General features: G+C 46.1%; 1 protein-coding gene across 2 annotated transcripts in view; it reads left to right on the top strand.

Moving 5' to 3' along the window:
• The window catches only part of TTLL1 (TTL family tubulin polyglutamylase complex subunit L1), a 52,658-nt gene that overhangs the window by 6,934 nt on the left and 17,895 nt on the right, over nucleotides 1–27,829 (top strand). For both annotated transcript variants that reach the window (XM_058308897.2, XM_058308896.1), the window contains exons 2-6: nucleotides 3,182–3,298; nucleotides 19,042–19,250; nucleotides 19,961–20,141; nucleotides 21,177–21,311; nucleotides 22,171–22,279. In XM_058308897.2, the coding sequence (XP_058164880.1) occupies nucleotides 3,186–3,298; nucleotides 19,042–19,250; nucleotides 19,961–20,141; nucleotides 21,177–21,311; nucleotides 22,171–22,279 (747 nt within the window). In that variant the 5' untranslated portion in view covers nucleotides 3,182–3,185. The remainder of the gene's footprint in view (nucleotides 1–3,181; nucleotides 3,299–19,041; nucleotides 19,251–19,960; nucleotides 20,142–21,176; nucleotides 21,312–22,170; nucleotides 22,280–27,829) is intronic.

Genomic DNA, 27,829 nt, shown 5'->3' with positions numbered 1-27,829 from the left:
GGCACTGGGAATCTGTGTCTCTCTTTGTTGCGGCGTCTTGCTGCATCAGCTCTCCGTGTGTGTGGCACCACTCCTGGGCAGGCTGTGTTTTATTCACACTGGGTGGCTCTCCTTACGGGGTGCACTCCTTGCGCGTGGGGCTCCCCTACGCGGGAGACACCCCTGCATGGCAGGGCACTCCTTGCGCACATCAGCACTGCGTGTGGGCCAGCTCCACACGGGTCAAGGAGGCCCGGGGTTTGAACCATGGACTTCCTGTGTGGTAGGCGGATGCTCTATCCGTTGAGCCAGATCCGCTTCCTTGTTACTTTAAATTACTCCTCTCACTTCTGCCGTCATCCGCAGGTGGGGGTGAGCACCTGGCCGAGGTCGCCCTGTAACATTTACGTTTGTGTCTGTCCCATGGATGGTGCGCAGTGATGGTGGTGGTGTGGGCGGCCTGGCGGAGCGCGGGGTTCTCACCTGAGACCCCCATTCTGTCGTCGGATTCTAGGGGCAGACTGTGAGCAGGATTTGTCAGGGATTTAGGGCCGTGAGGCTGAAATCAAACCGGGAGAGGAGCATCCCCTCAGCGGCTGGCTTGGTGTGATACTGCGCCGGCTGTGGGCATATGTGTGATATTGTGGGCGTACGGGATTTGTTCCTTCCGGGGTATGAATTAGCAGCACGTGGGGATTCCATGCTGCCACTTTGTGATCTTGGTGTGGCTGCTGCTGCCTTTGCCATGTGAACCCGCACTAGACGTTAAATGACACCCTGTGGTGTGCGGGAGCCATTCCTCGTGTTCCTCTCATCGGCCTGTGCACAGGTTTGTCACCATCCCGAGGAGGGCCGGGTTCGCAGAGGGAAGGCCAGGGCTGCGGGGAGGCAGCATCTCGCGTCTGCATCTGAATGCCGTGACGTCGCTGGGTCCAGCGCCTGCACAGGCTCCTAACCTTGGAGCCTCAGCCCCCTCACCCGTAAGATGGGGTGATGGCAGTAATAATATTGAGTGCTGCTTGAGTGCTGTTCTCAGTATCTTACCTGTATTTACTCATTTAATCCTTACTGTCCGCATTTGATAAATGAGGAAACAGAAGTTCAAAGAGATTAAGTGTCTTGCCCAGAGGGACACAGCTAGTGAGTGGTGGAGCTGGCGCTCAAATCCAAGCTCCATGCCTCCCCCCTCCCTTTTTTTAATTGGCTAGGGACCATAAGCAATGCAGCTTCCAGAGACTTCCGGCTGCCTTTGTAAGCATCCTTTCTTAGGTCCATACTCTCTACCACAGTAGAGAGTACCATGTCTCGGACTCCGCCAGCCATGCCGGTGGCATTAGCACCTGGACCTTGGCCTGGCAGGTCTCCTGTGGCCAGACACATCTGGGTCCCCATCTCCTCATCCCATGAGTTTTCTGTGCTGCGAAGCTGTCCCAAAAGCAAAGCAGTAGCAGGTCTGTGGAAGAGGTGCCTCCATGCATGAGAGACCCTCAAAGCGGCAGCCTGGCTTTGCCACAGAGCCCCTTCTTCAGATGACTGTGCACAGAAGTGGGAACAAACATGACCTCTGGTTGGCAGGGGGCAGGAGCTTGGAATCCTGCCCTACCTCACATCGGGCTGCCCAGAGCACAATTTGTTGGGGTTTTTTTGTTTGTTTTTTTACTAATTTTTAAAAAATTTTCTCTTCTTCCACATTTGTTTTATTAATTTATTTAAAATGTTAACATTAAAAAAATATAAGAATTCCCCATATAGCCCCCACCCCTTCACCCCACCCTTCCCACATCAACAACCTCTTTCATCATCGTGGCACATTCAGTGCATTTGGTGAATACATTTTGGAGCACTGCTGCACCACATGGATAATGGTTTACATTGTAGTTTACACGCTCCCCCAGTCCACCCAGTGGGCCATGGCAGGATATATAATGTCCAGCATCTGTCCCTGCAATACCACCCAGGACAACTCCAAGTCCTGAAAATGCCCCCACATCATATCTCTTCTTCCCTCTCCCTACCCTCAGCAGCTACCGTGGCCTCTTTCTCCACATCAGTGCTACAATTTTTTCCATCCAGAGCACAATTTAAAAACCATATTTTCTGAGGCAGAAACTCAGGTCCAGAGCAGTTAAATAAACTGCTCATGGTCACAGCCGGGGATGGACGGGCCCAGGACCGTCATTCATGAGCCAGGCCACAGCGAGCACCTACATATGCCAGGCACTAGCCGGGAACAAGAGAGCCAAGCTCCCGACCTCTAGCAGAAAGCAGATATTGAACACAGAACAGGGCTGCCGAGGGGCCGTGAACCTGGTGTGGAGAGCCGGGGCGGCTTTGTGGAGGAGGTGACGTTGATGCGGGCAGATGAGTGGAAGGTGTCCTTGCTCGGCAGAGAGTGAGCTGCAGACAGGCATGGTCAGCACTTGCCAAGGCCCTGGGGGCGGGGGGGAAGAGAGCGTGGGTGGACAAGGCAGTGGGGCAAGAACAGAGAGGGCGAAGGGGAAGGTGGCAGAGATGTGCCTGGAGAAAGGTGAGGACCAGAGGTCTGCACTGGGGAGCCACGGGGTTGTGGCCTGGGGATGATGAGGTCAGATAAATACTTAGCAGCCTCTGCAGGTACGGAGGATGAACTCCAGTAGGGCAGGGGAGCGGGCAGGTGGGTGGGCAGTACTCGAGGGGGCTGTGGTGGTACTCAGGGTAGGGCCCCCGACTGCCACCATTGGAAGTCAGCTCCAGGGTCATGTTCTCGGGGCAGCCTTCCCCAGCTGCCCTGCAGGCCCCATCCGTCCCCCAGCTCTCCTGGCCCTGGGTGTCTCTCCTTGGTGACTCTCGTCACAGTTGGACATTTTTCAGTGATTATTTGATTTCATTTAATTGCTGCCTTTGCCACCAGCCCAGGGCTTCTCCACAGTGGCACTTGGGGTATTTGGGGCGGGCCGTTTTAGTGGTGAGCGCTGGCCTGTGTGTTGCAGGCTGCTGGGCCGCATCGCTGGCCCCTGCCCCTTGGAAGCCAGTACCCTCCCCTGCCACCTCTGGTTATTACAACCGGCACGTCTCTAGTCATTGCCAGAGGTCCCCTGGGCAGTGAAATTGCCCGCCGGGTGGGCTCAAGCTTGGGGAGGGGCCCTGAGCTTGTTTGGCATGGCTCGGGGGGAAGTGAGTTATTGCTGCAGTTTCACAATTCTAACTACTTGATCTCTTCCAGGATTATGGCAGGAAAAGTAAAATGGGTCACTGATATCGAGAAGTCAGTGCTGATAAATAACTTTGAAAAGAGAGGATGGGTCCAGGTGACAGAAAACGAGGATTGGAATTTTTACTGGTGAGTATAAAGGCAGGATTTTATGGTTTTTAGGAAGCCTGTTTATCAGTGTCCTTAATTCCTGGACCGCGAACGCAGGCTGAGTCTCGGGAAGGATGTATTTTCAGAGGACCCGGGGTCTTGCTGCCCCCTGTGCACATTTTCATCCCAAGGCGGTCCAGGAGCAGGTGACGATACAGCCATTTGTCAGTGTGTGTTCTGGCGGGTTCTGTAGCCTGGGAAGTGAAGGCCGAGGGCGGGGCGGGTGCCGCGTGTGAGTAATTCTGTGGAGAATAAGAGCCTCCTCTCTCCCCCTTCCCTGGAGTTTTCCTTACAGGTGGTGCCTGGGGGGTGGGGTCTCACCCTCCCAGAGACAACCCCCATCCCTCTCCAGCCACCTCTCCTCCCGCCCCCTCTCTCCAGTGCTCGGGCTCTTTACCTCACAGGACTCTCTGTGTTTCTACACCTTGGCTGGCTGTGCTCTTTCCGCCTGCTCTCCACACACACACACGCGCGCACGCGCTCATTCCTGTGAACCCCAGCCCATCCTTCAGGAGGCAGTGCACCACAGGGTTAGAAGCCTGGCCCCTGGAGCCGGGCGCCTGCACACACACACACACACACACGCTCGTACTTGTGAACCCCAGCCCATCCTTCAGGAGGCAGTGCACCACAGGGTTGGAAGCCTGGCCCCTGGAGCCAGGCGCCTGCTCACACACACACACACACACACGCACACACACGCTCGTACTTGTGAACCCCAGCCCATCCTTCAGGAGGCAGTGCACCACAGGGTTGGAAGCCTGGCCCCTGGAGCCGGGCGCCTGCACACACACACACACACACACATGCACACACACGCTCGTACTTGTGAACCCCAGCCCATCCTTCAGGAGGCAGTGCACCACAGGGTTGGAAGCCTGGCCCCTGGAGCCAGGCGCCCGCTTGCAGTCACCGCCTGGCCCCTCTACCTGCCTTCTGCACAGTCTTCGGCAGGCAACAGGACGCTCTTGGCAGTGACGCGTTTGAGGTCTAAATGATCACAATGGCTGACCTGGACTCCCAGATTGCTCTGTCCACAGACCGTGGTAGCAGATACTGGGCAGGCTGAGGCATGTGGTTTCCCAACCTGCCCACCTTTACGTGTTCCCAGGAACTCCTTGAGGGTGCAGACCTTGCCTGGCTCACCTCAGTATCCCAGAGCCCTGCGCAGACCCGGCACAGAGTACTGGGGACTCAGTTTCTGTCTTCAGGGGCGAATGGAGAAGGACCTTGCTCTGCTCCTAACAATAAGGTTATCTGCACTTTAAATTACAGCCCAGTTTCTCTCCAGGAGTATGGAACGTAGATAGGGAAACATTTATGGACTATTTTGGCACCTGTGTATGGTTTGTTATCTAGCCTGTATTCTTATTTCTCAAAGGTAAAATGAAAGAATTTATCCTGTTTTATAAGAGCTGTGAAAGAGAAGCTGAATAAGACACTGAATCCTCCTTGTGCCTTGAGTGTCACATGGCTCTGGGCCGTGGGCCTAGCAGACCCCTGGTAGCTAAGCAGTGCTGGGGAGGGAGCCCAGGGCCTCCTTCCTTCATGCCAAACAAGAAGCATCGTGGAGCTAGTCTTAAAAAAGAGAGACGGAAAGGGGAGCGAAACACTGTCATAGCTTTGGATATTCACCATCTTAAGAGCTGTTTTAAGCAGAAAGTGTACTCTCAGTTCTTAAAAAACTGGTGAGCATAAAACATTGTACACAACTAAATGTTAAACAATGGGGGAAAAGTTAAGTACATTAACTGAGTGGAATATGGTGCAACCATTAAAATAATTACGAAGATTATAGAGCAGTTTGGAAATTGTACAGCATAATTACTTTTCTTTAAATTTTTATTATTGTTTATATCAATTTTATTGATACATATTCATGCAGCATACAATCGATCCAATGTGCACAATCAGTGCTATTTGGCATAATCGCATATTTGTGCATTCATTACTTCAGTCATTATTAGAGCATTTTCATTACTTTGCTAATATTAATGATAAAAACAAAAAATAGGCAAACAAGCAAAAAAAGAAAAAACTACCCCTTAATAATCACCTCTCAATCTATCTGTCCTTCCCTTGATGTATAAAGCTGCTATTCTGTTTCTGTCTTTCTAATGTATTTGTATTTATATGTTGTATAGATAAGTGTAAAGCAACATGTAGTACCTCATGTCTAGTTTCTTTTACTTAGTGTATTTTCTTTATTTTTTTACCCTTAATGGAAGATTATTAATATATCACTATATACTGCTGTCCATAGTTTGCTTCAGTTGTATTTTTGCCTGATATTAACATAGTGTAAAATTAACTTATATTTGTTAAATTAAAAAAAAAGTCTTATAAATGCAATTTTACCCAAATTCATATTTTACATGAGTTTTTGCTATGCTTTACAGTCCCATTTTATGTTTTTTAGCTTTCCTTCTAGTAATATACATGCCCTTAGACTTTCCTTTCAGCTACTGTCATATCCATATATTAGCACTGCTGGTTACAAACACTATTATGTGTTTTCACCATTTCAATTTATTTCCAAAGATTTATGAAAAACCTTTTTACCAATTCTGCACATATTAAACTTCAGTTTTCCATTCTCTAATCTCATTCTATTTTCTGGTGACCTGTATTCAAGTTATTAACTCTATAAGCTCCACAATATGTTTAGTTCATAATAGTGCAATCATATAGTGTTTGTCCTTTTGTGTCTGGCTTGCGTCATTCAACATAATGTCCTCCAGGTTCATCTGTATCATATGTTTCACAAGTGCATTTCTTCTTACAGCTGTATAATGTCCCATCAAATGTGTATACCACAATTTATCCATTCATCAGTTGATGAACACCTGAGTTGTCCCATCTTTTGGCAATTGTGAATAAAACCTCAGTTATCTGTTCTTGTCACTGCTCTGAGTTCTTCTGGGTATATAACCAGTAGTTGTATTGCCAGATCTCATGGCACATCTATATACAGCTTCCTTAGGAACTGCCAAATAGTCCTCCACAGTTGATGTACCATTCTACATTCCCACCAACAGGAATAAGCATTCCTTCCTCTCTACATTCTCCTCAACGCTTGCAGTTTTCCATCTTTTTAATCATGACCGTTCTAATAGGTGTAAATAATATCTCATTGTAGCTTTGATTTGCATTTCACTAATCGCTAGTGATGGTGAACATTTTCTGATAGGCTTTTTTGCCATTTGTGTTTCTTCTTTTGACAAATGTGTATTCAAGACTTTTGCCCATTTTTCAATCAGGTCATTTGTCTTTTTATTGTTGAGTTGTAGCACCTCTTTTTATATCATGGATATTAAACCCTTATCGGATACATGATTTCCAAATATTTTCTCCCACTGAGTCAGCTGCCTTTTCATCCTTTTGACACAGTCCTTTAAGGTGCAAAAGTGTTTAATTTTGAGGCGGTCCCATTTATGTATTTTTTTCTTTTGTTGCTCGTGCTTTAGGTGTAAGGACCAAGAAACAACCACCTGCCATGAGATCTTGGAGAAGTTTCCCTACATTTTCTTTTAGTAGTTTTATAGTCCTGGCTTTTATATTTAGGTCTCGGATCGATTTTGAGTTGATTCTTGTATAGGGAGTGAGATAGGGATCCTCTTTCATTCTTTTGGTTGTGGATATCCAGTTCTCCCAGCAACATTTGTTGAAGAGACATTTTTTTCTGTTTAACATGGATTTGGTAGTTTTGTTAAAAACCAATTGACCTTAGGGGTGAAGGTTTATTTCTGGACTCTCAATTCTATTCCACGGATGAATGTGTCTTTCTTTATGCCAATACTTTGCTGCTTTGACCACTGTAGCTTTGTGACATGTTTCAAGATCAGATAGTGAGAGTCCTCCCATATCACTCTTTTTTTTTTTTTTAGGGTATTTTTGGCTATTTGGGGGTCCTTTCTCTTCCAAATAAATTTGGTAACTGCCTTTTCTGTTTCTCTAAAGTAAGCTTTTGGAATTTTGATTGGCATTGCATTGAATCTATAAATCAGTTTGGGTAGAATTGACATCTTTACAATATTTTGTCTTCTAGTTCATGAACATGGAATATCTTTTCATTCTTTTAGGTCTTCATTGATTTCTTTTTTAGTGTTGTTTTGTAGTTTTCTGCATATAGGTCCTGTACTTCTTTGGTTAAATTGATTCCTAGGTATTTGAGTCTTTTTTTTTTGCTATTGTAAATGGAATTTTTCCCCTGATTTCCTTCTCAGATTGTTCAATACTAGTGTACAGAAACATTACTGATTTTTTATCATGTAAACTGCCACTTTGCTGAACTCATTTATTAATTCAAGTAGCTTTGTAATAGACATTTCAGAATTTTACATAGAATCATGTCATCTACAAACAGTGAGTTTTACTTCCTCTTTTGCTATTTGGATGGCTTTTATTTTTCTTGTCTAATTGCTCTAGCTAGACCTCTAGCACAGTGTTGAATAATAGTGGTGACAGTGGGCAGCCTTAACTTGTTCCTGATCTTAGAGGGAAAGCTTTCAACCTTTCCCCACTAAGTACGATGTTGGCTGTGGGTTTTTCATATATGCCTTTTATCATATTGAGGAATTTTCCTTCTATTCCTGTTTTTCAAAGTGTTTTTATCCAGAAAAGATGCAGGATTTTCTCGAATACCTTTTCTGCATCAATCGAGATGATCATGTGGCTTTTTTCCTTCAATTTGTTAATGTGGTGTATTATGTTAATTGGTTTTCTTATGTTGAACCATCCTTGCCCTCTAGGAATAAATCCCACTTGGTCATGATGTATAAGTCTTTTGATATGCTGCTGGGACAACATGGCTGCCAATGTCTGCAAGGGTTCAGGTTTCCTCCTGCTTCCAAGACTCAGTGATCCCAGCTTCTTCCAATATCAGCTGTAGGCTGGGATAAGTCTCATCTCTCACCTAGGGCTTCTTTCTCTCTGTGCTTAGCTGCTCTCCTGTCTCTACACGGTCAGCTGTAAACTCTCAGGCGAACTGTTCATCTCTCTTCCCAGGGCCTCTGCCATGTCTAATGGAGCTTTTTCTCTTTCCTCATGTGTCTGCTTCTCTGTGTGTTTACTTCCCAGGCTCCAACATTAAAACTTTTGCCAATTCCTCTGCCATGTTGCTATCTCTGTGAATCTCTGCCCCCGTCCTGCCGATGTGCAATCAAACCCTTAATCATAATTTAATCAAGTAAGAGTGAAATCTCTGAATCCAATCCAATCTAATATGCCCAGAGGGACAGACCAGTTCACACCAACATAATATCTATCTTTGGAATTCATAAATAATCTCAAACTGCTATACCTCTTATGATCCTTTTTATTTCTGTGGGGTCAATTGTAACTTCCCCCTTTTCATTTCTGATTGTATTTATTTGCATCTTCTCTCGTTTTTTTCTTTGTTAGTCTAGCTAGGTTTGTCAATTTTATTGATTTCACAGAATCAGTTTTTGGTTTGTTGATTTCCTCTTTTTTTTTTTTGGTGGTGTTCTCATTTTCACTTATTTCTGCTTTGATCTTTATTATTTCTTTCCTTCTGCTTGCTTTGTGATTGGTTTGCTGTTCTTTTTCTGGTTTCTCCAGTTGTTCTATTACAGCTTTGATTTTAGCTCTTTTTTCTTTTTTGATGTAGGTGTTTAGGGCTATAAATTTCTCTCTCAATGGGGAGCGATATAGCGCAGTGGTTGAGCTCCTGCTTCCCATGAACAAGGTCCTGGGTTCAATCCTTGGTACCTCCTAAAAAATAAAATTCCCTCTCAAGACTAACTTCACTGTACTCCATAAATTTTGATAGGTTGTGTTCTTGTTATCGTTCATATCAGTATATTTACTAATTTCACTTACAATTTCTTTTTTGACCCACTTTGTTTAGGAGTATTATTCAGCCTCCACACATCTGCAAATTTGCCTCTTTCCTGTTTATTATTGATTTCCAGTTTCATTCCATTATGATCTAAGAAGGTGCTTTGTATAATTTCAGCCTTTTTATATCTATTGAGGTTGCCTTGTGACCTAACATGTGGTCTATCCTGGGGAACCATGGTCCCTTGAGAAGAATGTGTAACCCGCTGAGTTGGATGCAGTGTTCTGTATATGTCTGTTGGGTCTAGCTCATTTATCATTGTTCAGGTTCTCTGTTTTCTTGTTGATCTTCTGTCTACTTATTCTATCTAATTATGTGAGTGGTGTTTTGAAGTCTCCAACTATTGTAGTAGAGATATCTAGAAATAGACATCATTTTAAAAAATAAAGGAAAAAAAAAAAAGAAATAGACATCTTCCGTTTTGCCAGAGTTTGCCTCACGTATTTTGCAGCACCCTGGTTAGGTCCATAGATATTATGACTGTTATATCTTCCCGGTGGATTGTCCGTTTTATTAATATATATAATGGCTATAGCAGTTTGATATTGTTTATGAATTCCAAAAATTGATACTAGATTATGTTTGTGAACTGGTCTGTCCCTCTGGGCATATTAGGTTGGATTGGTTTCAGAGGTTCACTTTTACTTGATTAAATAATGATTAAGGCTTTGACTGGGCCACATCAGGATGTTGAGTCCCCGCTCCCTGGCAGGAGGGAACACACAGAGAAACTGCTCTGCGAAGAAGGGAGGTTTGTTTTTTGAACTGGAGCCCCAGGAAGTAAATACAGAGAAGCAGATGCAGCAGAGGCCCCAAGAAGAGAGACAAGCCTTTAGCCTGATAGTTTACAGCTGTCCCTGTGGAGCGAGTTGAGCAGCTGAGCCCAGAGAGAAACGAGCCCTGGGGAGAGACAAGACTTTTCCCAGCCTACAGCTGATGCTGGAAGAAGCTGGGACCACTGAGCCTTGGGAGGAGGAGGAAGCCTGAACCCTGGCAGACATCAGCAGCCATCTTGCTCCAACACGTGGCACCAGACTCTGGTGAGGAAAGTAACTTACACTTTATGGCCTGGTAACTTAAGTTTCTACCCCAAATAAATACCCTTTATAAATACCAACAGATTTCTGGTATTTTGCATCAGCACCCCTTTGGCTGACTAATACAGTGGCTTTCTGTATCGCTTACAACATTTTTACATTTAAAGTCTGTTTTGTCTGATATTAGTATAACTACCCCTGCCCTTTTTTGGTTACTATTTGCAGAGTATCATTTTCCATTCTTTAACTTTTAGCCAGTTTGTATCCCTGGGTCTAAGGTCTGTTTCTTATAGGCAGCTTATAGATGACTTATATTTATCTGTTCTGTCAGCCTTTATCTTTTGATTGGTGAATTTAATCCATTCACATTCAATGATATTACTGTAAATACGTTATTTTCCACCACCATTTTATTCTTTGATTTTCATACGTCTTATTTTTGTCTGTCTTTTTACTCTTTTGGCTATCCTTTCTGTTATTCTTTTTTCTATACTCTCTGCCAAGCCTCTCTTCTGTCTTTTCCTTTCAGTCCTTTACTATTTCCTGCAAAGGTGTATTTTTTTTTTTTTACACACTTAGTTTCAGTTTGTTTTTGAATATTTTAAACTCACCCTCATATTTGAAGGACACTTTTGCTGGATAAAGAATTCTTGGCTGGCAGTTTTTCTCTTTCAGTATCCTAATTGTATCATACCACTGTCTTTTTACCTCCATGGATTCTGAAGAGAAATCTAAGTCTGCTGGTTTGCTTCTCCCTAGCTTCTCTCAGAATTTTCTCTTTATCTTTGGTGTTTGACTTTCTGAGTAAATGTGTCTTGGGAGTCGGTCTATTTGGATTTATTCTGATAGGGGTATGCTGTGCTTCTTGGACATGTAACTTCATTTTTTTCATGAGAGTTAGGAAATTTTCAGCCATTATTTCCTCAAATACACTTTCTGCCCCTTCTCCCCTGTCTTGTCCTTCTGGAACTCCCATGACACATGTTTTTGCACTTCATGTTATCATTCAGCAACCTGAGCTCTGGCTCAATTTTTTCCATTTTTTTCTCTCTGTTTTTCTCTCTCTTCTATTTCAGCTGTTCTGTCTTTGGTATCCCTTATTCTCTCTTACGTCATTTTGAGTCTACTGTTGTATGCTTCTAATATGTTTTTTTCTCTCTCTCTCCCCTTCTCCCCCTCCCCTACCCCAGTTGTCTGTTGTCTGTGTCCATTTGATGTGTGTTCTGTGTCCGCTTTTTTTATCTTGTCAGCGGCACCGGGAATCTGTGTCTCTTTTTGTTGCATCATCTTGCTGTGTCAGCTCTCTGTGTGTGCGGTGTCACCCCTGGCCAGGCTGAACTTTATTTCGTGCTGGGCGGCTCTCCTTACGGGGTGTACTCCTTGCGCGTGGGGCTCCCCTGCACAGGGGACACCCCTGTGTGGCAGGGCACTCCTTGCGTGCATCAGCACTGCGCATGGGCCAGCTCCACACGGGTCAAGGAGGCCCTGGGTTTGAACCATGGACCTCCCATGTAGTAGGTAGACTCTCTATCCATTGAGCCAAGTCCGCTTCCCTCTAATATGTTTTTGATCTCACCTATTGTTCTTTCATTCCCATAACCTCGGTTATTTTTCATTCATGTTTTCAAATTCTTCTTTGTGCTCTCCCAGTGTCCTCTTGATGTCCTTTATCTCCTTAGCCATATTATGTTTCAACTCACTGGTTTCATTTAGGAGATTTGTATGAACTTTGTTGATTAATTGTCTCAAATCCTGTGTCTCATCTTAAGCTTTGGTTTATTCCTTTTTGGGGGCCATATCTTCTACTTTCTTAATATAGCTTGTATTTTTTTGCTGATGTCTAGGCATCTGATTAGGATGGTGAGTTTAATCTGATGCTCAATTTCTCTCTCTGGCATAGGGATTTAGTGGTAGGAGGCTGTGCGTTACTGCCATTCTTTGATTCTTGGTTCACCTGTTCTAGGTCTTAAGGATTGTCCCTGTTATTTGCTCAGATCTGGTCCCTGGACCCAGTAATGGATTACAGTCCCACTTCCAAGGGTCTTTGGGAAGGAGGCTATAAAGGCCAGAAAAAAAGCCTCTCTCATTTATTTATTTTTAATTTCCTCACATGCACCTCCTTGGTCTGCCAGCAGATGGTGCTCTTCGGGCAGCCCTCCCAGGTCAAAGCCTGGTCAGGGTGTGTTCACTGCAGCACCCATCACAGCAGTGTGACCAAGGATCCTGCCGCATGGCTCTTCAGAGCCTCACAGATCAAATTCCCTTCAGCAGCACCGGTCACAGCAGTGCGATGGTCACAGCAGTGTGACAGAGGATCCTGCCTCATGGCTATTCAGAGCCTCACAGAGCAAACTTCCTCAGGGGCTGTTTGTTCTCCAGCCTTTGCGGCAGCTCCCTCACTCTTCCCAGACAGGAAATAATTCCACTCCCCTCTGCCTCCCACAAGCCAGTCCGGGTCAGCAGGGAGGGTATTTGTGAGAGTTTTAGTCCCCTGCCAGCCTCCAGGGCAAGCAGTGGTGCAGGCCCCCTGCCTGGAAGGGCTTGTGGGACACATCAGACCACATTTGTTGGCCAAAAGTTGAATCAGCCTTCATCTGCATCCCTCTCTCCCCTTGCCTGGGGAGGCAGCCCCCTGCGGCCCCCTCTGTCTGTAGCTGCTGGCCAGAACTGGAGAATCCAAAGCTGTCTGCGCTGAGTGAGGGGTGGGTGGGCGCCGGCATCTGCAGCTGCAGCTTTAACTCACAGAGTCTTCCTGTTGAGATTCTTTTCCTTTGCCCTCTCTTTTCTGGGTGGTGTCCAGCCTTCCCCTGGTGTCCTAAACCAAAAACATTTTTCTCTAGGCCATTTCTTCCTATCCTTTAGCAATTTTTCTGGGAGAGAAGTGAGTCCTGTGTCTCTCTAATCCTCTGTCTTCTGATAATCTAACATAATTATTTTGATGTAAGAAAAAGCATATGATAAAATTGTACCTCTATTCTGATAATAACTGTTCAAAAATAGCTTGCTGGAAACGGATGTAGCTCTAGTGATGAGCGCTCACCTACCACGTAGGAGGTCTGTGGTTCAATTCCCAGAACCTCCTAAAGAAGACAATGAGCTGGCACAACAGGCAGGTATGTCAAGCTGACACAGCAAGATGATACAACAAGAGACACAAGAAGAAAATCATGGAAAGCGGACTTGGCCCAGTGTTTAGGGTGTCCATCTACCACATGGGAGGTCTGCGGTTCAAACCCCGGGCCCCCTTGACCCGTGTGGAGCTGGCCCATGCGCAGTGTTGATGTGCGTAAGGAGTGCCCTGCCACGCAGGGGTATCCCCCACGTAGGGGAGCCCCACACGCAAGGAGTGTGCCCCATAAGGAGAGCCGTCCAGTGTGAAAGAAAGTGCAGCCTGCCCAGGAATGGTGCTGCACACACAGAGAGCTGACACAACAATATGACGCAAGAAAAAGAAACACAGATTCCCATGCCGCTGACAACAACAGAAGCGGACAAAGAAGACAACGCAGCAAATGGACACAGAGAATAGACAACTGGGGTGGGGGGGAGGGGAGAGAAATAAATAAATAAATATTTTTAAAAAACAACAAGAAAAACATAATGAGAGATATAACAAAGCAGGGAACAGAGATTCCTGGTGCCTCCTAGAGAAGATGAACTAGATAGCGAGCTGACGCAACGGGCAGGCATGCAAGGTGACGCAACAAGATGGCACAGCAAGATACAAAGGAGTAAAAGCATAAAGAGAGATAGAGCACAGCAGAGAACGGAAGTGTCTCAAGTGATTCGGCACCTTCCTCCACATCGGAGGTCCTGGGTTCAGTTTCTGGTGTCTCCTAAAGAAAAAAAGAAGATGAATAGGCACAGCAAGTACAAACAACAAGGGGGTAGGGGAAAATAAATAAAATAAATCTTAAAAAAAAACCTCAGAATAAGACTATTTAAAAAAAAATAGCTTGCATATGGGCAGAAACTAGGAGAAATGTGAAACATGAAAACAGTGACTCTTATATGGTGGGAATATCAGTTAGCCATGGACGCATTAATGCTGCATAACAAACACCATAAAATTTAGGGGCTTAAAACAACCACCATTTTTATTCTTAAGTTCATGGCTCTAGCTGAGTGGTTCTTTCGGCCCACTCATGCATGTCCTGTCAGCTGACGGGTGCCCTCAGGGGGATGAGCATGGTCTCTTCACATCTGTTTCCACTCCCTCCAGCCAGCTCTCCTGGGCTTGTTCTCATGGTGGTGGCAGGGGCCCAGGCAGGAGGGGAAGCCCTCAAGCCTTCGAAATGGCACACCGTCACTTATGCCACATTCTTTTCAGCCAAAGCCAAGCATAAGGCCAGCTGAGCTTCAAGGGGTAGGAAATAGACTACCTCCTGATGGGAGTTGCTGCACAGTTACATGATAAAGGTTATGGACCCGAGAACGGTGGAGAGTTGGGGCGATGTTTGCAGTCCACCAGCGTGGGTGAAAGTGTAGGTATTCCTAAGGGGCCTTTGCTCCTGGAGGAGTGACTGCTCCCAGGCCAAGGGCAAGGAATGGACAAGAGGAGCTTGGAACAACGTGTCAAATCTGAAAGCAAGGACACTAGCAAAGAGGCCCGGAGTCTTCACTCGGGGGTCCCCTTGAAGAGCTCCTTCTGCCCCCAAGGAAGAATTGGAGTGTCAGTAATGAGAGCTGTAAGGGATTGACACTCATCAAACATGCTTGCACCTGTGCGTTATTTTGTTTCATTTTTTTTTTTTAAAGATTTATTTATTTATTTAATTCCCCCCCTCCCCTGGTTGTCTGTTCTTGGTGTCTATTTGCTGCGTCTTGTTTCTTTGTCCTCTTCTGTTGTCATCAGCGGCACGGGAAGTGTGGGCGGCGCCATTCCTGGGCAGGCTGCACTTTCTTTCACGCTGGGCGGCTTTCCTCACAGGCGCACTCCTTGCGCGTGGGGCTCCCCCACGCGGGGGACACCCTTGCGTGGCAAGGCACTCCTTGCGTGCATCAGCACTGCGCATGGCCAGCTCCACACGGGTTAAGGAGGCCCGGGGTTTGAACCGCGGACCTCCCATATGGTAGACGGACGCCCTAACCACTGGGCCAAAGTCCGTTTCCCATGTTTCATTTTTATTTTATTTATTTCCCTCCCCTCCTCCCCCAGTTGTCTGCTCTCTGTGTCCATTCGCTGTGTGTTCTTCTTTGACTACTTCTATCCTTATCAGTGGAACCAGGAATCTGCATTTTTTTTTAAAGATTTATTTATTTTATTTCTCTCCCCTTCCCTCTCCCCCCCAGTTGTCTGTTCTCTGTGTCTGTTTTGCTGCGTGTTCTTCTTTGTCCGCGTCTGTTGTTGTCAGCAGCACGGGAATCTATGTTTCTTTTTTTTGTTGTGTCAGCTCTCCGTGTGTGTGGCGCCATTCCTGAGCAGGTTGCACTTCTTTCGCACTGGGCGGCTCTCCCTACGGGGCGCACTCCTTGCACGTGGGGCTCCCCTACACGGGGGGCACCCCTGCTTGGCAGGGCACTCCCTGCACGCATCAGCACTGCTCATGGGCCAGCTCCACACGGGTCAAGGAGACCCGGGGTTTGAACTGCGGACCTCCCATGTGGTAGGTGGACGCCCTAACCACTGGGCCAAGTCCGCTTCCCGTGTGTTTCTTTTTGTTGCGTCATCTTGTTGTGACAGCTCTCCGTGTGTGTGGTGCCATTCTTGTGCAGGCTGCACTTTCTTTTGTACTGGGTGGCTCTCCTTACAGGGCGCACTCCTTGCGCGTGGGGCTTCCCTACTTGGGGACACCCCTGCGTGGCAGGGCACTCCTTGCGCGCATCAGCACTGCACATGGGCCAGCTCCACATGGGTCAAGGAGTCGCGGGGTTTGAACCGTGGACCTCCCATGTGGTAGACGGACGCCCTATCCATTGGGCCAAGTCCGCTTCCCTCTATGAGTTAATTAAAATACCAAAATCATAGTGGCAGTTTGGGGCAAAATAAAGATGACCACAAATGTTTTGACACGCCTTCCTCCCGTCTAGGGGCAGGTCTGTGTCCCCTCCTCTGGAATGTGGTTGGCTCCGCCTGCTTTGACCAGCAGAATATGGCAAAAGTGATGCATGTCATTCTCTGGACTCGGCCTTTTATGCCTAGCAGTTTCCACTCCCTCTGTGGAATCCCTCTTGCCAGGGCCCTGGCGGCCCTGTGAGGCCCCGTGTGGGCGCGGTGGGTGACGGCTGCAGCCATGCCCAGCCTTCCACTGTGTGCACAAGGCACCAACACGGGAGCAGAGCCACCTGGGATCCTCTAGCCTACCTGCCAGCTGAGTGCCACCCAGTGGCCTCAGTCAGTGCCCCTGGGGCAGAAACCCCTCCGCTGAGCCCTGCCTGACTTCTTGACCCACAGAGTCATGGGATACACTCAGAGTTTGTGTTTTCAAGTTTCTCATGTTGGGATAATTTGTTTCAACATGGTAGGTAGCCAGAACCCAGCTCGTCGCACGTGTCAGGCAGGTGGTGGGGAGCCAGCTTCTTGTTTTGAAAAGCAGTAAATGAAGGGAAAGAAGCATTTATGCTGTCTTGCCTGTATGAACTGTTTCTCAGTGCATCTACATTGTTGATGAAGGGAAGTATCTCCTTGTAGAAATATTTCAGTTAGTGAACGAAAGGGGACTGAATAAGAATGTCACCACTTTGTAAACCCCGAGGACCGAGCATTGACCTGGGGCAAGTCCAAAGTGAGATGTGCTGCAAGGTTAAAATACACAGCACATTCTGAGTCTTAGTATGAAGAAAAGAATATAAAATGGTTCAGCAGTAATTTTTATACAGATTTTATGGTACAGTGATAATATTTTGGATATGTTAGGTTGGAGAGACTGTATTAAAATTATTTTCACCTGTTGCCTTTAAATGGCTGTCTTAGTGTGCCGGGGCTGCTGTAGCCAAGTCCACCAGGCTAACTGGCTTAAACAACAGAAATTCATTCACCACTGTCCTGGAGGTCAGAAGTCCTCTTGAGCAGGGTCATACTTCCTCCGGAAGAGGAGACCCCGTTCTGGGTCTGTCTCCTGGATTCCGGCGTTGCCAGCCTTCCTGGCACTCTTTGGCTTGTGGCAGCACAGCTTGCTCTCTGCCCCATTGTGTGGCTGTCCCGCCTAACTGTCCACATTTCCTCAGCTTGTGAGGACACTCTTTCTGTTGGATTAAAGGCCCACCCGTGTCCAGTTCGGCCTCATCTTAACTAATAGCAGCTTAGAAGTTCCTGTTTATAGATGGGCTCATGTTCACGCGACCAGGGGTTAGGACTTGAACCTGTCTTTTTTGGGAACATAGTTCAATCCATGAAAGTGTGGCTACCAGAAAATCTGCAGTGACATACGGGGCTCTCCTTGGTGGTTTGCATTTTATCATACCCCAAAAATAGAGGAGGACCCAGACTGTCTGCCCCTGCTGACAGCAGCGCACGCCACCTGCAATGTTGCTGCACCAAAACATGGATCTGAATCTCATCACGCCTCCAGGTGTGACTGCCATTTACAGAAAATACAGGGGTCCAGGGTACATGTGAAACAAGGAACCTGTGAAAACCCCCTCAGGACAAGCAATCCAGATTCTTCAGCAAGTAAATTGTCTAGGGGGAAAAAAAACAGGAAGAGGTGGGAGAATGTATAAATTAAAAGATATGTAAGGGAAGCTGATGTGGCTCAGTAGTTAAGCACCGGCTTCCCACACAAGAGGTCTCAGGTTCAATCCCCGGCTCCTGGTACCTTAAAAAAAAAGAAAAAATTATCAGGCAACTGGGGAAATTTAAACACTGATTTAATCCTTTATGATAGCCAGGAATTTCTTACTCTTTAGTTATGATAGTAGTATAAAATAGTATATCATGTAATATAAAAGAAAGAGTACTTAAAACTTAGAGATACAGAAATATTTTAGGTGAAATATGGTGTCTGGGAATTTCTTCACAGTAAGTCAGTGATGGGGGCACAGTGGGTGGGATATAGTAGAAACAAGACTGGCTGTGTGTTGCTAATTCTTGCCACTGGGAAAGGGGATTCATTACCCTTTTCTCTCTACTTTTATATATGGTTGAACTCCACTATTACAAGTAAGAACTGAAAATCTCTTTACTGTAATCATCTTGCAATTGAAAGAAACCCTTTGGGGGCTCCTGCTGCCTTCCTGAGGTTGGTGGCCACACAGCGAGAGGCCACGGCAGCCACCTTGTTTCGTGGCTCCAGGGCCTCCTGGAGGTGCCGCCCTGTCCTTTCCCCTCCTCCTTCCCTGGCCTCTGGGGTGGGTGAGGACGGTGCTTTCTCAGAGAAGATTAGAAACGTCTATCCTCTTTCCCCTCTGCTGGCCCCCCTCCTTTTCTCCTTGTTTCAGGAGGCTGCTCCCCACTTTAGCTTGTCTTTCAGGAGCTCCAGGAATATGAGGTACTGGTGCAGGAACCCTGTGACCTGCTTTCAAGGAGTCCTCGACCCTCCTGCTTTTGGGAGCAAATACTGTGTAAATGAGTTCTGACGTCAGTTGGAAAGGGATTGTCGCTTGTTGGTTGGTTCACATGTTGACTGATAAACATTTTCTGGGCACCTACTATGTGCCAGAGAGTGAAACTCTTCAGGACACAAAATCCAAACAGCCCCTGCCCTCAAACAGTTGAGGCCGCATAAAACACCATCCCATATCCTGGGCTGTTCCCAGTGCTGGGAGATGTCAGGCTCTGGGGACCCCTCCTGGTGGGTGTCTGCCGGGGCCTTTGTGCAGTGACTGCCACGTCAGCATGGACCCCTGGCTCTCGTGTGCACATCCCTTCTGTGCTTTTCTTTCAGGATGAGTGTGCAAACAATCCGGAATGTTTTCAGCGTTGAAACTGGATATCGGCTCTCGGATGATCAAATAGTCAACCATTTTCCAAACCACTATGAACTGACCCGGAAGGATCTGATGGTGAAGAATATTAAAAGATACAGGAAAGAGCTGGAGAAGGAAGGGAGTCCCCTGGCCGAAAAAGATGAAAATGGAAAATACCTTTATTTGGGTTGGTGCCTTTTTCACGGGCCTCCAGGTTTAATTAAACGGTTGAGCTGCTTCCTTGAGTGGCGGGAGGCCCTGAGGCCCTGATTGGTGGCCTTGACGGGTAAACATTTGGTGCAGGCTGTAGTGGGCACCACTTCAGGTGTCTCCAGAAGTGGGGGTGCTCAAGTTTGGGATTTCAGTCTCTGTGAGTGCCTCGGGGATGGCTTGTGTGTGTGAGTGCCTCGGGATGGCTATGTGCGTGTACATGAGAGAATGTTCTGGTTGTCTGGCGCCAGGGGAAAATACTTGCTAAGCTACGACCTGCCCAAGGGCGCATCTCCTAATACCAGGGAGCATGACTTGTCCCTGTCCCTCCTGCTGATAACAGCTGCACTGTCAGACCGTTTCAAACTCCTGTCGCATACCTGGGGCAAAATTATATAACCGACTTCTCCGGGCCTCGTTTCTCCCTCTGGTAAATGGGAATGATACACACACCTAGCTCACAGGTTGCTGGGGGGGACCCGATGGTGCAGAGCTGTGAAGTACTGGGCACACAGATGGCTGGGATTCCTGCCCAGAATGGAGCAGCGCAAGGCCGCGTTCTGTCAGTGGCAGGGCTTGGAGGGTGGGGTGACGGATGACGAGGCTGTCCCCGGACAGGGTGGTGGCAGTCTGTTCCCGCTAGCGGCCCCTCGGGGCTGGGCTCACCGCTGCCCCTCCGCTTGCCAGACTTCGTTCCGGTCACCTACATGCTGCCTGCCGACTACAACCTGTTTGTGGAGGAGTTCAGGAAAAGCCCCTCCAGCACCTGGATCATGAAGCCTTGCGGCAAAGCCCAGGGCAAGGGCATCTTTCTCATCAACAAACTCTCCCAGATCAAGAAGTGGTCCCGGGACAGCAAAACGTCTTCGTAAGTGGGGGAAGCCACCCCATTTTGTGAGCTCCGCCATCAGCAGTGTCGTGTCACTCTTCAGCCTTTTGGCCAAGAGCTAGAATCCCTGCGGGACAAAGGAAGATGAGCGGGCGGGGACCTTAGTTATCCCGAGGGGTTAGAACTAGTGTCCTTGGCCACGGGCCGCAGTCCTGTCCTTGGTCCTACACTCTCCCTGAGGTGAGCTGCAGGGAAGAGAGTGAGTGGGCCCGCAGGAGTCACCAGGGCAGGAGCCCTGCAGGCCGCCCTCTGCCTCCCGAGGCAGGCGTCAGGCCCGCTCGGCCCTGGTGTTTCTAAGGCAGCAGAGCACGTGCTTAAGAGCTGGGGCTCGGCGCCCACAATGCCTGGGCTTGAATCCCAGTCGGACATTGACTCGTTGAGTCAGGTTTGTTTTCAGACTGTTGATGCCTTCAATTCCTCATCTGGGTGGAGTGGGGATGATGACAGCACCAAGCTGGCAGGGGCGGTGCAGGGGCAGCCTGTGTGGCACCCGGAAGGCACGCCCAGTGACGGAGGCCCTTGTGGTCAGCAGCTGCAGTCAGGTCCCCTTCCCAAGAGGACTGGGTTCTGGGTCAGGGATCTCTTCTGCGGCTCCTGCCCATGTCCTTAACTGCTCAGAAATGTCCGACTGCTCTTAGAGCCAAGCAGCGGCGCGGGACATGGGTGGTTTTGCCAGTGGGGTGGATGGGCCACGTGTCACGCCTGCCTTGGAGTGACGGGATGTGTTTCTTGGAGTCGGGAATTTAATGTTGGTTGCAGTTGGCTACTCTGTCTCCGACGGGTCAGGCCCAAGGAACCCACAGAGAGTGGCTTCCCAGGGGCAGTTGTGCAGCTGTGGGCGCCGGCTCCTGTGCCCAGGCACCAAAGGGGCTGCTCTGCGGCCACCGCCACACCCCATTTTCTCCCCCGATGGACAGGGGTCACACTTCGTGAGAGGCAGGGAACTTGGTGTCAGCCGACAAAATGTACCTTTGGTTTTTACCTTCTAATTTTGACTTACTGTGACATTTTTAGGTTTGTCTCTCAGTCTACTAAGGAAGCCTACGTGATCTCTCTCTATATTAACAACCCGCTCCTGATTGGCGGGAGGAAATTTGACCTGCGCTTGTACGTTCTGGTGTCTACGTACCGCCCCCTGCGCTGTTACATGTAAGTGTTCAGAGTTTTTTGTTTCGTTTTGTTTTTTTTCAGTAGTTTCACAATTTTTTTTCTCTCCCCTTCCCATCCTAACCCCTCCAGTTGTCTGCTCTGTGTGTCCATGCGCTGTGTGTTCTTCTGTGACCGCTTCTATCCTTATCAGCCTCACTGGGAATCTGCGTTTCTTTTTGTTGCGTCATCTTGTTGTGTCAGCTCTCTGTGAGTGTGGCGCCATTCCTGGGCAGGCTGCACTTTCTTTCGTGCTGGGCGGCTCTCCTTACAGGGCGCACTCCTTGCGCATGTGGCTCCCCTACGTGGGGGACACCCTGCGGGGCACGGCGCTCCTTGCACGCATCAGCACTGCGCATGGGCCAGCTCCACACGGGTCAAGGAGGCCCGGGGTTTGAACCATGGACCTCCCACGTGGTAGGCGGACACCCTATCCATTGGGCCAAGTCTGCCTCCCAAGTCCACAGTTTTGTTTCCATTTGTGACATTATGTTTTGTAGTTTCTTTGTTTTGTTTTGTTTTTTAGGAGATACTGGGGATTGACCCCAGGGCCTCACCATGGGAACCAGGCACTCAACCACTGTGCCACACCTGCACCCCTTGATACTGTGTTTTGACATAATACTTATTTCTTAATGCTGTTATGAGGTTTAGGAAAATGTAATGCCTGTACAGTACCTGGCACCTAGAAGGAATTGAGTAAAATAAAAGTGGGTCCTAATCTTAAAAGTCTCAAAAAATTATAAAAATTTTAAAAATAGTCTTAAAATAAAAAATGCAACTCCTTAGAGAGTAAAATGGTATATTTCATTTTACTTATGCCTCTCATCAGAGTCTTGAATTGATCTAAATTCTCATTTAGGTATAAACTTGGATTTTGCCGATTTTGCACAGTAAAATACACGCCAAGTACCAGTGAGTTGGATAACATGTTTGTTCATCTCACCAATGTGGCCATTCAGAAGCATGGGGTAAGTGTTTCTTTTCCTTTGAAAGTGAGGAAATTGACTGATTTTGTGGGTTTCTTTCTTTTCCTGCTTTTGCAGGGAAGGTGGGTGGGTAGAGGGGTAGAAGGCCCTAGCAGCCGATGGGAGGGTGGAAGGCAGACTTTCAGCGATGGCGTGGCTGTCCTGGGGCCCCCTGGCTGGACACCAGCCTAGGTTTGGGGTCCTGGGTTCAAGCCCGGCCTTTCTAGGTCTGTGATCCTGTGCAGGTTAACTCAACTCTAGGAGCCCAGTTTTCCCATTTTAAAGTGCATAATTGTATTATATGTGGCTGTTTGGTATTGTTCACGAATTCCAAAAACAGATACTGGATTGTATTTGTAAACTGGTCTGTTCCTCTAAGTGTATTAGATTCAGAAGTTTCACTTTCAGTTTATTAAATCATGATTAGGGCTTTTATTTGACCACACAGCCTCCTGCCACTAAATTCCTACAAAAGAGAGAGAAATTGAGCATCTGAATAAATATACCATCATAATCAGATGCCTAGACATGAGCAAAAAATTACAAGCCATACCAAGAAAATAGAAGAAATGGCCCAAGCAAAGGAATATATCAAAGGCCCAGATGAGATACAGAATTTGAGACAACTGATAAACAAGAGTCATACAAATTTCTAAAATCAAATTAAGGATTTGAAAGACAATATGGCTAAAGTGATAAAGGATATCAAGAAGACACAGAACAAGCACAAAGAAGAATTTGACAACCTAAACAGAAAAATACAGAGCTCATGAGAATGAAAGACAAGTTTGTAACATAAAAAAAACACAGTAGGAAAAAAAATAAAAACACAGTAGAGAAATTGTTCTAAAATATTTGTGGTGATAAATGCACAAAATTGTGATTATACCAAAAGCCAGGAGCAGATGTGGCTCAAGCAGTTGAGCACCTGCCTCCCACATGGGAGGTCCCAAGTTTGGTTTCTGGTGCCTCCTGAAAAAACAAAAACAAGCAAAACAAATGAAAAAACCAACTCAGATACAGCAGTTTTAGATTTACAGAAATATGGGAAAGTAATACTGAACGCAATGATGTACCCTGCACTCTGTCACCTATAGTTAATATGCTGCATCTATGTGAAACATTTATCACAATTAAAGAACCAATATTGATACTTTTATTGTTTAAAAAAAAAAACAAGGAAGCCGATGTGGCTCAGTGGCTGAGTGCTAGCTTCTCATGACAAGGTCCTGGGTTCAATCTCTGGTACCTCAAAAAAACAAAAAAAAAACAAAATAAAAGCCATTGATTAAATACTTTGGATAGATTGTATGGTATATAAATATATCTCAATAAAATTGCTTAATAAATAAGTAATTGTGCAAGAATTGCCAGAAATAGCAGCTATATACAGCAGGGGAAACAGAGATTGAGAGGTGAAGACTTTTCTTCTTTGTTAGTCTGATTTTTATTTATTATTATTGAAAAAATGAAAATGCTCTAATAATGATTGAAGTGGTAAATGCACAACTATGTGATTATACCAAATACCATTGACTGTATACTTTGGATGAATTGTATACTCTATGAATATGTATCAATAAAGTTGATTTGTTTAAAAAACACATTAAGGCATACAACAGCAACTTGGAATGATAGAAGAAAGAATAAGTGATACAGAAGACAGAATAGCTGAAATTAGAGAGTACAGAGAGAGAAAAGACTGGAAAAAATTGAGCAGAGCCTAATCAGTTGAATGATAATACAGAGCTCAATAACTTAGGTGTCATGGGAGTTCCAGAAGGAGAAGAGAAAGGAAAAGGGCAGAAAGTATTTGAGGAAATAAAAGCTGAAAATTTCCCAATTCTCACGAAAGAAATGAAAGTACATGTCCAAGAAGCATGATCTACCCTAATCAGAAAAAATCTTAATAGACCTACTCCAGGAGACATACTACTCAGAATGTTGAACATCAAAGATAAAGTGAAAATTCTGAGAGCAGCAAAGGAGAGGCAAACTATCACATTAAGAAGGGACACCCAGTAAGACTTAGCACGGATTTCTCATCAGAAACAATGGAGGCGAGAAGACTGGTATTATACAATAAGGATACTGAGAAAGAAAAACTGCAGCCAAGAATTGTTTATCCAGCAAAACTGTCCTTCAAATATGAAGGTGATTTAAAATGTTCAGAAACAAACAGAAACTAAGAGATTTTGTAAAAAAGAATCCACCTTTGCAGGAACTATTCAAGGGAGCCTTACATCCCAAAAGAGGAAGAACAGCGGGGAGGCCTGGAGGGATATAGAAGGCAAGAATAGCAGAAAGGATAACCAAAGAGTAAAAAGACAGACAAAAATGAGATAGGACATAGGAAAACCGAAGAATAAAATGGTGGAAGTAACTAATGCATTTACAGTAATATCATTGAATATGAATGGATTAAACTCCTCAGTGAAAAGATAAAGGCTGACAGAATGGATAAAAAAACATGAATAATCCACATGTTTACATGTACTCACCTTACACCCAGGAATACAGACCAGCTGTAAGTGAAAGATTGGGAAAAGATGCTCCACACAAACAGTAACCAAAACGGAGCAGGGATAGCTTAATAATCAGACAAAACAGACTTTAAATGCAAAAAAGTTATGAGATCCAGAAGGCCATTGTATATGAATAAAAGGGACAATCCACCAGGAAGAAAAAACAATTATAAATATCTCTATACCTAACCAGGTTGCCCCAAAATACATGAGGCAAACTCTGGCAAAAAGGAAGGGAGAAATGGACATCTCTGCAATAACACTTGGAGACTCCAACACCCCACTCACATCATTAGATAGAACAAGTAGACAGAAGATCAACAAGGAAACAGAGAACTTGAACAATATGATAAACGAACTAGACCTAACAGACGTATACGGAACATTGCACCCCAGGTCAGCGGGTTATACATTCTTCTCAACTGACCGTAGATCTTTCTTCAGTATAGACCACATGTTAGGTCACAATGCAGTTCTCAATAAATATAAAAAGATTGAAATTATATAAAGTACCTTCCCAGATCATAATGGAATGAAACTGGAAATCAATAATAGATGGTATAGCAGTTTGATATGGTTATGAATTCCAAAAATAGGATATTGGATTATGTTTGTAATCTGGTCTGTACCTGGGTGTGATTAGTTATGATTAGGACTTTGATTGGGTCATGTCATTAGGGCTTGAGGCATGGCAAAATGCATGGCAGAGGACAAAGTTGAGGGTTTTGTTTTTGTTTTTTGTTTTTAAAAGATTTATTTTTTATTTATTTCTCTCCTCTCTTCCCTCCCCTCCCCCATTTTCTGCTCCCTGTGTCCATTTGCTGTGTGTTCTTCTGTGACCACTTCTATCCTTATCAGCAGCTCTGGGAATCTGTGTTTCTTTTTGTTGCATCATCTTGTTGTGTCAGTGTCAGCTCTCTGTGTGTGTGGCACCATTCTTGGGCAGGCTGCACTTTCTTTTGCACTGGGCAACTCTCCTTACAGGGCACACTCCTTGCGCATGGGGCTCGCCTACACGGGGGACACCCCTACATGGCAGGGCACTCCTTGAGCGCATCAGCACTGCACATGGGCCAGCTCCACACGGGTCAGTGAGGCCCGGGGTTTGAACCGCGGACATCCCATGTGGTAGGCATATGCCCTATCCATTGGGCCAAGCCTGCTTCCCAAGTTGAGGGTTTTTGATGTTGGAGTTTTATGCTGAAGCCTTAAGCTAGAGCCCCAGGAAGTAAGTACACAGAGGAAAGAGAAGCAAGACCTGGGAAGAAAGGAACCCTGAATCCAGAGAGAAGGAAGACCCTGGAAGGGAGGAACCCAGGAAGCCTGAACCCTCAGAGATGTCGGCAGCCATCTTGCTCCAACATGTGAAAATAGAATTTAGTGAGGGAAGTAACTTAGGCTTTATGACCTGGTACCTGTAAGCTCCTTTCCTAAATAAATACCCTTTATAAAAACCAACCAGTTTCTGGTATTTTGCATCAGCACCCCTTTGGCTGTCTAATGCAGATGGGAAAGGGGGAAATTCACACATGTGTGGAGGCTGAACACACTCCTAAAGAATCAGTGGGTCAAAGAAGAAATTCTCTTCACAGCCTGAGCAGCAGTGCTCTGCATGTTGGCTCCGTTTGAAGACTTTAATGGAGGAAAGTGCTTACTCTGAGGAACTTAAGTTTTAACGTTGAGTAAATTCTTCACATGTGTGTATTACAGAATTGAATATAGAGTAGGTGTTGAACACTGTAGTAGTTTGATATTGTTGATGAATTCCAAAAAGAAATATTAGATTATGTTTGTAAACCGGTCTTTTCCTCTGGGCATATTAGATGATATTGGATTCAGATGTTTACTTGATTAAATAATGATCAAGGCTTTGATTGGGCCACTCAGTAGCATGTTGCATCCCTGCCCCCTTGGTGGGCAGGGATCCACAGAGAAAATGACATGGCAGAAGAGATAGTTGGAGTTTTTGAGCTGGAGCCCAGGAAGCGAATGCATGGGAGAAGAACACAGGAATAGAGACGGCTCCTTCGACACGGCAGAAGCTCCGAGGAGAGAGACAGCTGTTTGCCTGATAGTCTACAGCTGGCCTTGTGGAGCGAGGCAAAGCCTAGAGAGCCTCATAGTCTACAGAATACCTTGTGGAGAAAAGAGAGGAGCTGATCCCAGAGAGAAATGAACCTTGGGAAGAGAGGAACCCAGGAAGCCTGAACCCTGGCAGACGTCAGCAGCCATCTTGCTCTAACACATGGAAATAGACTTTGGTGAGGAAAGTAACTTATGCTTTATGGCCTGGTAACTGTAAGCTCCTACCCCAAATAAATTCCCTTTATAAAAGCCCACAGGCTTCTGGTACTTTGCATCAGCACCTCTTTGGCTGACTAATACAAACACTGACAACACTGGAAAGCCAGCCTTTCTCCTGGCACAGTCATTCAACTGCATTTACCAAGAGACCCCAGTGCTGTGCCGGAGGTGCGGGCATGTGGGGGCACCCCAGAGAAGTGAGTCATCTTCCCAGAAGCTGCCATTGCTCTGCTCAGGGGCGGGGGACGGGGTTTCAGAGGCAGAGAAAGGGAAGGAAGGAGCAGGGAAGACCTGCAGTTAACACGTGATGTCCACAAATTAATTAGTCATCAAATGTGTTGAAATCCCTCTGGTGACATCATGTTCCTACAGGCCAGAAAAAGGGGAGACTTCTGCTTGCTTTTTATATGCTTATATTTAGGCATGTGTCAGATTGTTTTTTGCCATGAAGATTTCGTCTCCAGAACTTTTTTTTTAAGTGACCATGAACTTTTTAAAAAAATTTTTTGTCTTTATTTTTTTAATATTACATTAAAAAAATATGAGGTCCCCATATACCCCCCACTCTCCTCACCCCACTCCTCCCCCCATAACAACCACCTCCTCCATCATCATGAGACATTCATTGCACTTGGTGAATACATCTCAGCACTGCTGCACCTCATGGTCAGTGGTCCACACCATAGCCCACACTCTCCCACGTTCCATCCAGTGGGCCATAGGA

Source organism: Dasypus novemcinctus, chromosome 12 (assembly GCF_030445035.2).
Source record: "Dasypus novemcinctus isolate mDasNov1 chromosome 12, mDasNov1.1.hap2, whole genome shotgun sequence".
Lineage (NCBI taxonomy): Eukaryota > Metazoa > Chordata > Mammalia > Cingulata > Dasypodidae > Dasypus > Dasypus novemcinctus.
Note: the sequence above shows the minus strand (reverse complement) of the source record. Positions and strands in the feature narration are given on the sequence as shown.